This window comes from Dasypus novemcinctus, chromosome 26, assembly GCF_030445035.2.
Source record: "Dasypus novemcinctus isolate mDasNov1 chromosome 26, mDasNov1.1.hap2, whole genome shotgun sequence".
In the NCBI taxonomy this organism is placed as follows: Eukaryota; Metazoa; Chordata; class Mammalia; order Cingulata; family Dasypodidae; genus Dasypus; species Dasypus novemcinctus.
Window position 1 is genome coordinate 7,141,967 of NC_080698.1, and position 13,097 is coordinate 7,155,063.

At 45.4% G+C, this 13,097-nt stretch overlaps 1 protein-coding gene across 1 annotated transcript in view; it reads right to left on the reverse strand.

Moving 5' to 3' along the window:
• LTF (lactotransferrin) overlaps positions 1-12,702 on the reverse strand; it is a 39,370-nt gene extending 26,668 nt beyond the window's left edge. Inside the window, exons 1-2 of the mRNA XM_058288964.2 lie at positions 12,570-12,702; positions 1,662-1,825 (exon numbers count right to left, since the gene is read on the reverse strand). Of these exons, the coding sequence (XP_058144947.1) occupies positions 1,662-1,825; positions 12,570-12,612 (207 nt within the window). The 5' untranslated portion in view covers positions 12,613-12,702. The remainder of the gene's footprint in view (positions 1-1,661; positions 1,826-12,569) is intronic.
• Positions 12,703-13,097: the final 395 nt, after the last annotated feature.

The following is a 13,097-nucleotide window of genomic DNA, read 5'->3' on the forward strand; positions in this document are numbered from 1 at the left end:
CTGCATACATTTTCTCACTTGGGCAGAGCCTTTATTGATTTTATTGACTATGTAATATTTTATTATAATGTGGAGCTTCCATAATTTATTAAATAAATCCCCAAATGTTTAGCACTCGGCTTATTTCTAACTTTTTACTGTTAAAGTATGCTTTCATAAATACCTTTGTCCTCATAGTTTTTTCCCTTCCGATGGCCTGTTTCCGTGGAATAGGAATCTGGGAGTAGAATCAACTAGACAAGGAGAGTGTTTATCTCTGTGGCCCTGGTTGCATATTACCATTCTGCTGTCCAGAAGATTCCTAACGCCAATTTAGAATGCCACTGACAATGAAGGCAGGCAGGATAAGCTATCATTTTATTAACTATGTTTTAGAAAATGCAAATAGAAGTAAATTGTGTAGGTTTGTATTTCTCTGATTGTGAAGGAAATTATTTCAGAAGACTACTTCTATTATGATTTCACTTTTACTAACAGTCTGTTCATAGTGGTTTTCTTAGATGACCCTGCATTTCCTACTAATTTGAACCAGTTCTTTACAGAGTGTAAATAGTAAGCATTTATCAAAGCTTGCACATGTTCACCCTGGTGCTTTTTAAATTTTTGTTTGAATGTTTTTAATTGCTTTGAATTCAATTTTTTATATTTTAAAATCTGTCAGCTTGTTTCATGATTTAGTCCACCACTCAAAAGCTAGGAAATTTCTTTCATTACAGCTCAGCTATTTATCCCATCCCCTAGCCTTTCAATGAAGTGTGTTTTATTTTTAACCATTTAATCTATTCCAACTGTGTTTTCATGTAGAGTACTTAGTACTGATTTCACATGGGACCCTTTTTTAAGATGCAGGTTCTACAGCTTCATCCACAGGTATTTGGATTCCACAGGTTTAGGATGGGAACCAAGAATCTATGTTCTAAACCAACAAGAGACTCTGATGCAGTTTATCTACAGACCATGCTCGTGAAATAATAGTCTAAAAGATTGATCAAACTGGTTTTTCCCTAAGAACTAATCTGATAACCCCCTTATATTTATAAAATAATTCTACCAGGTTGTCATGGAAATGTAACGAATATTGCCCACTCTGTGCTGAGGCACAGAGCAGGCACACAACTTATTTGTTGAGTGAGTGAGTAAAAAGTATTTCAGCAGATCTTTGGATCTAGAAAAACGAAAAGAATCAAAACATCTCTGCAAGTCCTGGTATCCTGTTCTCCCTCCTTGGAAACACCTTGGAGGAACTTCTTCCCAGTGCCAGGGCGCTGGCCGGCACTCCGCTCCCTCCGGCCCCGCAGCGCGGTGTGGTGACCATGAGCTGGGCGGGCTTGGTTCTCTCGAGGTTTTACCTTTCAGAGGAACGCTGACTTCTGCCAATGTTATGTACTCATCAACTATGACTGCTCTTGCTTCTGTTTTGAAGTTTTTACTAACAATTTATGTCGGAGTCCCAGTTCCCTACACACAGCCTCTCCACTTACAGCCCTTTAGCTTATCCCTTTCTGCTTTCTAAAGAGCCCCATTTCCCGTGAAAAAGGAATGCTCCCAACTTATAGGGAAAGCATGGGGAATGGGGAAGATTACATTTCCTAGTCTATTCCTTTCCTTTCCTTTCCCTTACTCTCCAGTTTGGTCCCACTTAACATATGGCATTGACTTACCGCAATGGCCTGGATACATTCGATGTAGGATTTTCTCTTTGTGCAGGAGACAGAGGGGCCACGCACTTTTTTCATATTCTGTTGGAATTTGGAGCATTTTGCTGCTTCATCTTGGGATATGGTGCACCATCGGACGATCTTCCTAGGGGCCGCCAGACTCAGCCCTGGGAGAACAGCCAAGGAATACGGGTTCACCCTCTGCTGGTAGGAGATAGGCTCAGCCTCTGGTGGAGTTTTCCAGTGTCCCCACCCCGCTTCCCTCCTTGTCCGCCTTCCCGCCTCAAATTCAGGACACTCTCCTCTGGTGGAGACATCTCACTGGCCTAAATGGGATCTGCACTGGCCAGGGCACTGGGATTTCACTGCAGTTCAGCACCAATTAGAGATCTTCACAGCCTCTAGACTCTGTTCTTTTCCTACGACTTTGATGCATTTCCTACTCTAAAAAATATGATGACAATCCCTCACATCAGTTCATAGAGTTCTTCTATCCATTTTGTCCCACTTGCTCTGACTCCAGGAGGACTGGGATTACTGCTCCTGCTTGATGTGCAAAGTGGTTCTTATGGAGGATGAGTGACTCGGTGCTCAGGAGTGACAGAGTCCAACCTAGAACCCAGGTTGTGTCTAGAAGCATCTCTCCAGAGGACCCACAAGGAACAAGAAAAATACACCCGGCTCCTTGTCTGTGGCTGCAGTAGATGGTGGGGCCAATGATGGCACTAGATGGGTTGGCATGCCTGATTTACCCCCCTTACATCTGCATCAGAATCACTGACCAAGGCCGACGCTTCAGCTGAGTTGCTAGAATCTATGTAGCTTGCAAATAGTGAGGAGTCTGAACTGTATTTGCTCACAGCTCTTAAAAACCATATGGTTGCCTGATAAAGGGCATTTACAAAAAGCCCATACCTAACATAACACTTGATGAAAGACTGAATGCTTTCCCCCTGAGATCGGGAAAAAGACAATGATGTCCATTCTCACCTCTTCTATCCAGCACAGTACTGGAGGTTTTAGCCGTATCAATAAGGCAAGACAAAGAAAATATTGGAAAGGAAGAAGTAAAACTTTAAGTGCACATGGCATAATCTTCTATGTAGAAAATCCTAAGAAAGCCACAAAATACTATTAGAACTGAAACAACAAGTACAGCAAAGTTACAGGATAAAAAATCAGTATACAAAAGTCAGCTGCATTTTTTCACACAAGTATTGAACAATCTAAAAGTGAAATTAAGAGTACAATTCCATTCATAATAATATCAAAAAGAACAAAAGGCTTAGGATACAACTTGTAAACTGAAAATTATAAAAATTTGCAGAAGGAAATTAAAGAAGATCTAAATAAATGTTCATAGATTATAACACTCAATATTGTTAAGATGGAAATTCTCCCCAAATTGATGTATAGACCCAATACAATTTCTATCAAAATTCCAGCACATTTTTTTTCAGAAATTGACATTCAAATTCTAAAATTTATATAGAAATGCAGTACACCTAAAATTTCCAAAATGACTTTGAGTAAAGAAGAACAAAGTTGGGGTATTTTCACTTCCCAATTTTAAAACTTACTATAAAGCTACAGTAATCAAGACGGTGTGCCACTACCATAACAATAGGCATATACATCAATGACCCAAAATTGGAAATCCAGAAATAAGCTCTTATATTTATAGTCAATTGATTTTTAACAAAGATTTTGAGGCAACTCACTGGGGGAAAGTATAGTCTGGTCAACAAATGGTGCTGGAACATTTAGATATCCTCAAGGAAAAAGATTAATTTAGACACTTAACTCACATCATATACAAAAAATTAACTCAAAATGGATCATAGAAAACAGGAAACCTTGGCTTAGGTGAAGATTAATTTGCTATGATGACACCAAAAACACAGTCCATAAATGAAAAACTGCATAATTTGGACCTCACCAAATGCAAAATGTTTGTGCTTCAAAAGATACCATTAAGGATTAGAAGAGGGAAGTAGCCAAGATCATGGAGTGAGACAATCTAAAGTTCTGTGCCCCCACAGAATTTTAGAAGAACAAGAGAAAACTAGCAGAATCACCTTTCTCAGAGTTCTGGAAACCAGTTAAAGGATTGTGGTGACTGAGTGAATGCCAGCTCAAGAAAAAAGAAAACGTAAAAACAGTAGGAAAACCTTGTGGCACATTTGCTGACCCTCCTCACCTCCCTGCTTGGCTCAGTACAGAGCCAGCCTGTGCAGGTCCCTGCTCCCAGTTATGGGAGGAGCAAAGTAACCCACACGTGATATTGCGGTGAATGAAAACCTATACCTATCCAACTGGTGGCAGCCTAAAGCTGTGAACCAGGAGCATTTTCTCTAGCATGTCCCAGAACTTGCTTGGATGTAGAAAGCACAACCTGGGTAGCTAAAATGCTGTAGAAACAATCAAGGGAAGAGGATTACCATTTTAACTGGGGAAGAGGATTACCATTTTAAGATGTACAAGAGAGCAACCAGGATAAGAGGAAAGATTGAGACTTCCTAGGGAGAAGGGGAGCATTTGAAGAGAAGTTGTATAAATGAGGAAATTCATAAGTCCACTCAGGCATGCTCAAGCTAAGAAAAGACCAGAGAGGACCCCGATGCCTTCATCTCCAGCTGTTATTTAGGCTCACTGTAATGCTGGCTAATCTCTGAAGAAAGCACCCACACAGAGGCAGTCTGCAAAGACCAGGACTGGTGGTACTTTCGTCTGTTTTTGTTGTTGTTTGTTTGTTTGTTTCTCCTTTTTTTTTTTTTTTTTTTACATTTTTCCCCCTTGGGTGTTACCTACTGGAATTCAAGGAGATCTCTGTCATAACACTAGCTGGAGACAAGCTTAAGGAAGTGTCACTTCAGTGGCTAAACTCCAGAATTAACACATAAAATATATTAAAAAGCCCAATGTGCAGCAAAAAATTTACAAGACATACAAAGAAACAGGAAATAATCACCTAGTCAAAGGAACAAAATAATGCATCCAAAACCATTAACAAGGAGACCCAGAGTTTAGACACAACAGATAAATACTTTTTAAAACTCTCTTAAATATGCTAAAAGAGCTCAAGGAAAACACAGACAAGAAAAAAAACTAAAGGAAAAGAGAAAAACAAAATATAAACAGAATTTTAATTTCAAATAAGATATAAAAATCATAGAAAAGAACGAAGCAGAAATACTGCTAATGAAGAGTATGTTAATGGAATTAAAAATTCCCTAGAGTGGTTCACTGCAGATTGGAGCTGGCAAGAGAAAGAACAAATGAACTTGAAGATACAGTCTGAGGAGCAGAAAGGAAAGAGTGATGAGACGTGAACAAACCCTAAGAGACACAGTACATAAACTTACACATTATGAGAATTTCAGAAGAAAGAGAAAAAAGAGAAAGGGGCAGAAAGAATATTTGAAAGAATAGTTGAAAACTTCCCAAATGTAATGAAAAGGCATGAATAGACATATCCAGAAAGCTCAATAAGTTTCAAACTCAAAGAGTTCGAGCCACACTGACACCTTTTTATCAAACCATTGAATGCCAAAGAATCTTGAAAGCCTCAAGAGAGAAGCAATGTGTCATGTACAAGGAAGTCTCAATAAGATTGAGAGCCAATTTCTCACCAGAAACCAGGCAGGCAAGAAGGCAGCAGAATGACAGATTTAAAGTGCTGAAAGAAAAAGCAATTGCCAGCCAAGAATATTATATCCAGCACCACCATCCTTTAAACATGAGGGAGAGATAAAGACATTCCCAGATAAATAAAAGTTAATTCACCACCACTATTCCTGTCCTACAAGATACGTTAAAGGAAGTTCTTGAAGTTGAAAGAAAAGGACACTAAACAGTAGATCAAATCTGTATGAAAGGAAGCAGATGTGGCTCAACTGATAGAGTGTCTGTCTACCATATGGAGGGTCCAGGGTTTGATCCCAGGACCCCCTGACCCATGTGGTGAGCTGGCCCACGCACAGTGCTGCTGTTGCATGCAAGGAGTGCCACGCCACACGGGGGCTCCCCCGCGTAGGGGTGCTACACGCACATGGAGTGTGCCCTGCAAGGAGAGCTATTCTGCATGAAAAAAGTGCAGCCCGCCCAGGAGTGGCACCGCACACATGGAGAACTGACGCAGCAAGGTGATGCAACAACAACAAAAAGAGACACAGTTTCCTGGTGCCGCTGGATAATGCAAGTGGATGCAGAAGAACACACAGCGCATGGACACAGACAGCAGACAACTGGTGGGGGGGAGAGAAACAAATAAAAATAAATCTTAAAAAAAAAGCTGTATGAAGAAATAAAAATCTCCAGAAAAAACAAAATAGGCACTATAAATGCCAATGCTATTGTGTTTTTGCAACTCCACTTTTTGTTCTTACAGGATCTAAAATGCAAATATATCAAAGTAATGATAAATTTATGGTTTTGGACGCACAATGTATAAAGATTTAATTTGTGACAAAAATAACATAAAAGGGGGGGGGAACAGGAAAGTATAGGAACAGTGCATTGAAGTAAAGTTGGTATCAAATCAAACAAGATTGTTATAGGTTTAGAATGCTAAACTAAAAACCAAATATATACAAAAGTAGACAGAAGTGGAAGAATTGAAGGATAAAAAAGTATAAAAACTTCCAAAAACAAAATAGGAAAACAGCAGAATAAAGTCCTACAATATCAGTAATCATTATGAATGCAAATAGATTAAATTCTCCAGCCAAATGATAGGAGTTAGCAGAATGGATTTTAAAAATGTGACCCAATAATATGCACTTTATGAGAGACTCGCCTTTTATTCAGAAGCACAAGTAAGTTGAAAGTGAAAGCATGGGAGAGAAAAAAAACAGTCCAAGCAAATAGTAACCAACAGAGAGTATGGGTGACTATACTAACATCAGACAAATAGACCAAGTCAAGAACTGTTACAAGGGACAAAAAGGAACACTATAAAAGGGTCAATTCATCAAGAAGATATTAACAATTATAATCACATGCACTTAAAAACAGAGCTCCAAAATATATGAAGCAAACATTGACAGATTTAAAGAGAGAAATAGTCCCACAATAATGGTAAGATACTTCAATATACCACTTTCAATAATCACTAGAACATCTAGACAGAAGATCAATTAGAAAGTAAAAGACTCCAACAATACTGTAAACCAGCTGGACTAACAGATATACAGAGATCACAAAACAGTAGAATATACATTCTTCTTTGATGCACGTGGATTATTCTCTAGAATAAACCTATGTTAAGTCACAAATCAAGGCTCAATACATTTAAAAAGATTGAAATCATACAAAGCACCTTCTCTGAACACAATGGAATGAAGCTAGAAATCAATAAGAGAAGGAGAACTAGAAAATTCACAAATACGTGAAATTAAACAATACACGCTTCAACAATGAGTCAAAGCAGAAATCATAAGAGAAAGTAAGAACTATCCTGAGACAAAAGAAAACAACCGTGCAAAATATCAATGCAAAACTTACAGGATGCAGCGAGGCAATGCTCAGAGGAAACTTATGACTGTAAATGCTTTAAAAAGATCTCAAATCAGTAACCAAACCTCACACCTAGAGGAACTAGAAAAAAAGAGCAAACAAAGGCCAAACCAAATGGAAGGAAGGAAATGATAAAGATGACAGTGGGGATTAATGAAATAGAGAACAGAAAAACAATAGAATCACTGAAACCAAAAGTTGGTTCTTTGAAAATTATTCAAGTTTGTCAGATCTTTAGACTGATAAAGAAAGAGAGGATGCAAAAACACTAAAATCAGAAACAAACTGGGAGACGTTACTATTGATCTGAGAGAAATAAAAAGCATTAGAAGAGAAATCGATAAACAACTGTACAACAAATTAAATAACATAAATGACATGGACAAATTCCTAGGAACACCCAGATTACCTAAACTGACTTAAGAAGAAGTAGAAATTTTCAACAGACCAATACAAGTAAAGAGACTGAATCATTCATCAAAAACCTCCCAACAAAGAAAAGCCCGGGACCTGATGGCTTCACTGGTGAATCTTACCAAACATTCAAAAAAGAATTAACACTAATCTTCTCAAGCTTTTCCAAAAATTTAAAGAGGACGGAAGATTTCCTAATCTATTCTATGAGGCCAATACTACCCAAATACCGAAACCAGGTAGAGATATCACAAGAAAAGAAAGTTACAGACCAATATCCCTTACAAATGTAGATGCAAAAATCCTGAACAAATACTGGCAAACCAATTCCAACTAAACATCAAAAGGATTATACACATGACCAAGTGGGATTTATCCCAGTAATGCAATAATTTTTAAAACTTTTGTATATTAAAGGACATTATCAAGAAAATAGAAAGACACCCTACAGAATGGGAGAAAATATTTTCCAAATCATAGATCTAATTAAAGTTTAATATTAAAAATATATAAAGAACTCCTACAATTCAACAACAAAAAGACAAACAAATCGACTTTTAAAATGAGCAAAGAACTTGAATAGATATTTCTCCACTAAATGCACAGAAATAGCCAAGAAGCACATGAAAATACGCTCAACATCATTAGACATTTTAAGGAAATCAAAACCACAGTAAGACAAAAGTCCATATCCTATAGACCGATTATTTAAAAAAAGGAAGGAAGCCAATGTGGCTCAGTGGTTGAGTGCTGGCTTCCCACATATGAGGTCCCAGGTTCAATCCCCGGCCCCAGTACCTAAAAAAAAAAAGGAAAATAAGTGTTGCCAAGGATTCAGAGAAATAGGAACCCTGGTACATTGTAGTGGGAATGTAAAATGGTTCAGCTGCTTCGGAAAGTAGTTTGGCAATTCCTCAGAAAATTAAATATAGAATTACTATATGATTTGGCAATCCCACTTCTAAGCATACACCAAAAATAAATGAATACAGGGCCCCGACCAGATATTTGTACACCAATGTGCATAGCAGCATTATTCATAATAGTCAAAGGGTGGAAGCAACCCAAGTGTCCTTCAGCAGATAAATGGATAAACAAAATGTGGTACATACATATAATGTAATATTATTCAGCCATCAAAAGGAATGACGTTCTGATACATGTGGCAACGTGGATGAACATAGAAGACATCACAGGTTCCCTGGGCTGGGAGGGTGGTGTCGGGGAGTTAGTACTTAATGGGTACAGAGTTTCTGTTTGGAGGGATGGGAAAGCTTTGGTAATGGATGTGGCCATGGTAGCACAACATTGTGAATGTTATTAATACTACTGAATTGTATGCTTGGAAGTGGTTAAAATGGGAAATTTTATGTTGTATATACATTACCACAATAATTTAAAATTATGCATGTATCATTAAGAAAAAGACACACAAGCAACAGCCCAGGTGGGGATATTCTCAAAGCACAGTTCTGATGGGGAGTTGTATCCAGAACTTACAAAGAACTCTGGCAACTCAGGGCAAAAGATATGAACAGAAATTTAGGGATATTTCATCAAAGAAGAAATACTGATGTATAATAAGCACATAAAAAAAATGTTCAACATAACTATTCATTAGGAAAGTGCAAATCAAAACCACAATGAGATATCTTTGCACAACCAGTGGAATGGTAAATGAAACAGGCAATAACAAGTGTTAGCAAGAATGCAGAGAAAATTGGAACCCTCACACACGGCTGGAAATGTAAAACGGTGCAGCCACTTTGGAAAATAATATGGCAATTTCCATTCCCAGATATAGACCCTAAAAGAAACTAAAACATATGTTCACCCAAAGGCTTGTGCATGAATATTCATAGCAGCATTACTCATAGTAGCTCCAAACTGGAAACAACCCAAATGTCCAGCAATGGTGAATGGATAGACAAAACACGGGACATCCATGCAATGAGGTATTATTTACCCATAAGAAGAAAGAACTGCGGGTACATGCCACAACGTGGATGAACCTCACTTATACTAAATGAAAGAAGCCAGACTTGAGACCACATACTGTATGACTCCACATCAAAGAAATGTCCAGAAAAGGCAAATTTCTAGGGACAGAAAGTAGATTCGTGGCTTCCTGGTGCCAAGGGAGGGAGTCAGGAGTCACTGCTAAGGGGCATGTGGAATCTTACTGGGGGGATGAAATTGTTCTTTGCTGCCTCCTGCTTTCGAGCCTCCCCCCGCACAGCCCAAGGCATTTGAGCACTGCGGGGAGAGCACGGGGGAGAAGAAGGAGCTCTCAGGAGCCCCTGGCCACACTCCTTGACCCACTGCGGTCTCAGGGAAATTCCAAGGACACAACCTGTCCTCGGAAAACGTCATGGACCTCTCCTGCAGTGAGAATTAACCCAATCAGATTCAGCCATTTGTGACCCAGTAAGCATTTACTGGATGCCTGCTGTATGCACAGATGCACAGCACTGTGTATCATGCAAAAGAAAAGCATAAGAAGACAGGACAAGAGGTCACCCTCCTGCAGAGACACGAAAAGCCCTGAAGAGAAAGCCAAGCACGAGTTACGCTCTGCAAGAGAACACCAGCCAGGGGGAGGCACCTTCGACCTCCGCCTTCCAGGCGGTGGGAACAAGGCCCTGGACAAGCAAATGTTTCCAGCATGTTCTGTGCCAAGCGCTTTACTCAGCACTTCTCGCGGTCTCTCCATTAACCCTCCCCACTCCACAGTGAGTTTTGTGAGCCTCCGGTTCTCCAGAGCAGGGCACTGGGGCTTTAACCAGTGTGTGACTTGCCCGAGGCCCCAGGCTAGCAAGCGTTGGATCTAGGGTTTGGGCCTCCACGGGCAGACACCTAACGCGCTGCTCTTTCCACCGGGCTAGCCCTAGGAGCTGGGGCGCGGGGGTTAGAGGCAGGCTGTGGGCTGGTGCAGGCTTCGGGGGGGTTCACACAAAGCCTTGAGGACTGTGCCAGGTCTTCGGGAGCAGTGGTCTGCGGCTAAGGGGACAGGGTGAGGACCAGAGGGCAGGGGCGCTGAAGCCCGGAACGAGGCGGAGAAGCCGCGCCCAGGAAGGCGTGAGGGAGGGGAGAGCGCCCTGGGGGCTTGGCGGGGCTCGCTGGCCTGGCATGGAGGGGCGCGATAGGGAGGGCAGCCTCGGGTCTTAGAGAACCAGGGTCGAGTGAGCGCGGAGCCCGGCGGCACGGCTCGGAGGAGGTACCGCGGCCCCCGGACCACCCTCGGGAGAGCAGGGCTCTGCCTCTCCCGCCCCCCAGGTGCCCCCACCCCGTGCTGCGGGAAAGCCTGGGGCTGTGCCCAGCAGGGGGACGAGGTCACGGCCAGGCCCAGTCCAGCCCCGAAAAGAGGGGTGGGGGTGCCAGCACCGACAAAGAGGAATTTGGAGAAGGGGACAGAAAATCCTGGATTTGGGGGTGTCAACTCGCAGGGCTCGCTAAACCCCCCACCCCCTCCTCCACCGCTGCCCACCCACAAAGCTCCGGCCCTAAGCGGGCGCCCTACGGCAGGAGGAGGCTGCTGGGGGGGGGGGGGGGACACCGGGCTTTTCTCTGCACCCACCTCCCCCTCCCCCGCCCAGGCACTGCCCTTCCCAGCCCTTTCCCTTCTTCCCCTCCCCCCACACAGGGACCCCGCACTCTCACACCTTCCACCGCTAATGGACTCCCCAGTGAGGAGTCTTCGAGCACCCCAGAAATCAGCTCAGACCCCTGAACCAACAACTGGCTAGTGCCCTCTGCTTGGTGTGTTCTGGGCACGGTTCAAGTGTGAGAAATGGCCCGGTCAGGCTCGTTTGCACCCGCACTCTGCCTCCCCCCCGTCTGCTGCGGTGAGTGCTGCACACCTATGCCCAGCGCCCAGCAGGGGCGCCCCCTCCTCAGAAAGCCCAGGGACCCGCTGGCTGGGCCGTTTCTAAATGAAGAAACTGAGGCTGAGAGAGGCTGTTTGCCCCAAGTCCCTGCAGGGTCTGCGCGCTCACGTGGGCACGTGGCTCACCCTCCCTGGGCCTCACTTTCCTGCCACGTAAAATGCACGTAACAAGCCAGGGGGTGCCAAAGGTCCTGGTGGCACGAGATGGGACAGCGTCCCCGAGGCCCTGTGGGAAGCTCAGGGCAGCGCCAGGTAATCCAGGGCGCAGCTGAGAGGAGCGCCCCTCCGCGCCTCCCCGGGAGGGACCACCGCGCTCTCCTCTGCACCTGCCCACCGCACACTCGCCCTCCCCGCTGCAGGTGCGCAGGTGCGGTTCAGCAGAGCGCAGGGACGGGTGACCGCCCAGCAGGGTGCAGGGACCCGGGAGACCCCCAGGCAGGGCGCAGGGACCCGGGAGACCTCCTAGCAGGGCACAGGGATGGGCGACTGCCGGGCAGGGCGCAGGGACCCAGGAGACCCCCAGGCAGGGCGCAGGGTCGGGCGACCTCCCGGCAGGGCGCAGGGACCCGGGAGACCCCCAGGCAGGGCGCAGGGAAGTGGGACACCTCCAGGCAGGGCGCAGGGACAGGGTGACCGCCCAACAGGGCGCAGGGACCCGGGAGACCTCCCAGCAGGGCGCAGGGACATGGGACACCTCCCGGCAGGGCGCAGGGACCAGGGAAACCTCCCAGCAGGGCACAGGGACAGGCGACCGCCCGGCAGGGCACCGGGACCCCGGAGACACCCAGGCAGGGCACAGGGACCCGGGAGATCCCCAGGCAGGGCGCAGGGACCCGGGAGACCTCCAGGCAGGGCGCAGGGACCCGGGAGACCTCCAGGCAGGGCGCAGGGACCCGGGAGACCTCCAGGCAGAGCTCAGGGATGGGTGACCGCCCGGCAGGGTGCAGGGACCCGGGAGATCCCCAGGCAGGGCGCAGGGATGTGGGAGACCTCCAGGAAGGGCACAGGGACCGGCGTGACCACGGGGATCCTGGGGATAGGGCTCGCGGGCGCCCTCCAGGTGGGGCGGCCCCACCCCCGGCACCTGCACTCACCAAGGGTCCCCAGGCACAGCAGAGTGGGGAAGAGGAGCCTCATGTTCAAGTCCAAGTCGGAGGCGGCTCCAGTGAAGGAGGGATCTGCAGCCTGCGGCACCGCGTGCCCATTTATCGGGGCTTGGTGACCTCACAGGGCTTGCCCCGCCCCTGTTGCCCAATAGGCGCCCCTTCCCTCCCAACTGCCGCTGCCGGCTCAGCTTGCTCCTTGAGCCCTGGGCTCCTGGGGGAGGAAGGGGCCTGGGCAGCGCTGGGCGCCCAGGGACGAAGCCCCAGCCCCGCCTGCGAGCCCCTCTGCCTGGTTCCCTGGAAGAGGTCCCTTCTCACCCCCTAACCCTAAATTCCCAGGGGGCCCCCAGCTGTGCGCCTTGTCCCCTCTGGTGTCAGTGGCTCCCAGGCAGGAGGGCGGGGCCGGGGAGGAGGGCATGTGTCTCAAGGTCAATGTTTGTGGATGGCCTTGAACGGCGAGGCTGACTTTTCCTTTAGCAGGTGTCTGAGAGTGCCCAGGAGCCCAGGTAGGGCCAGTGG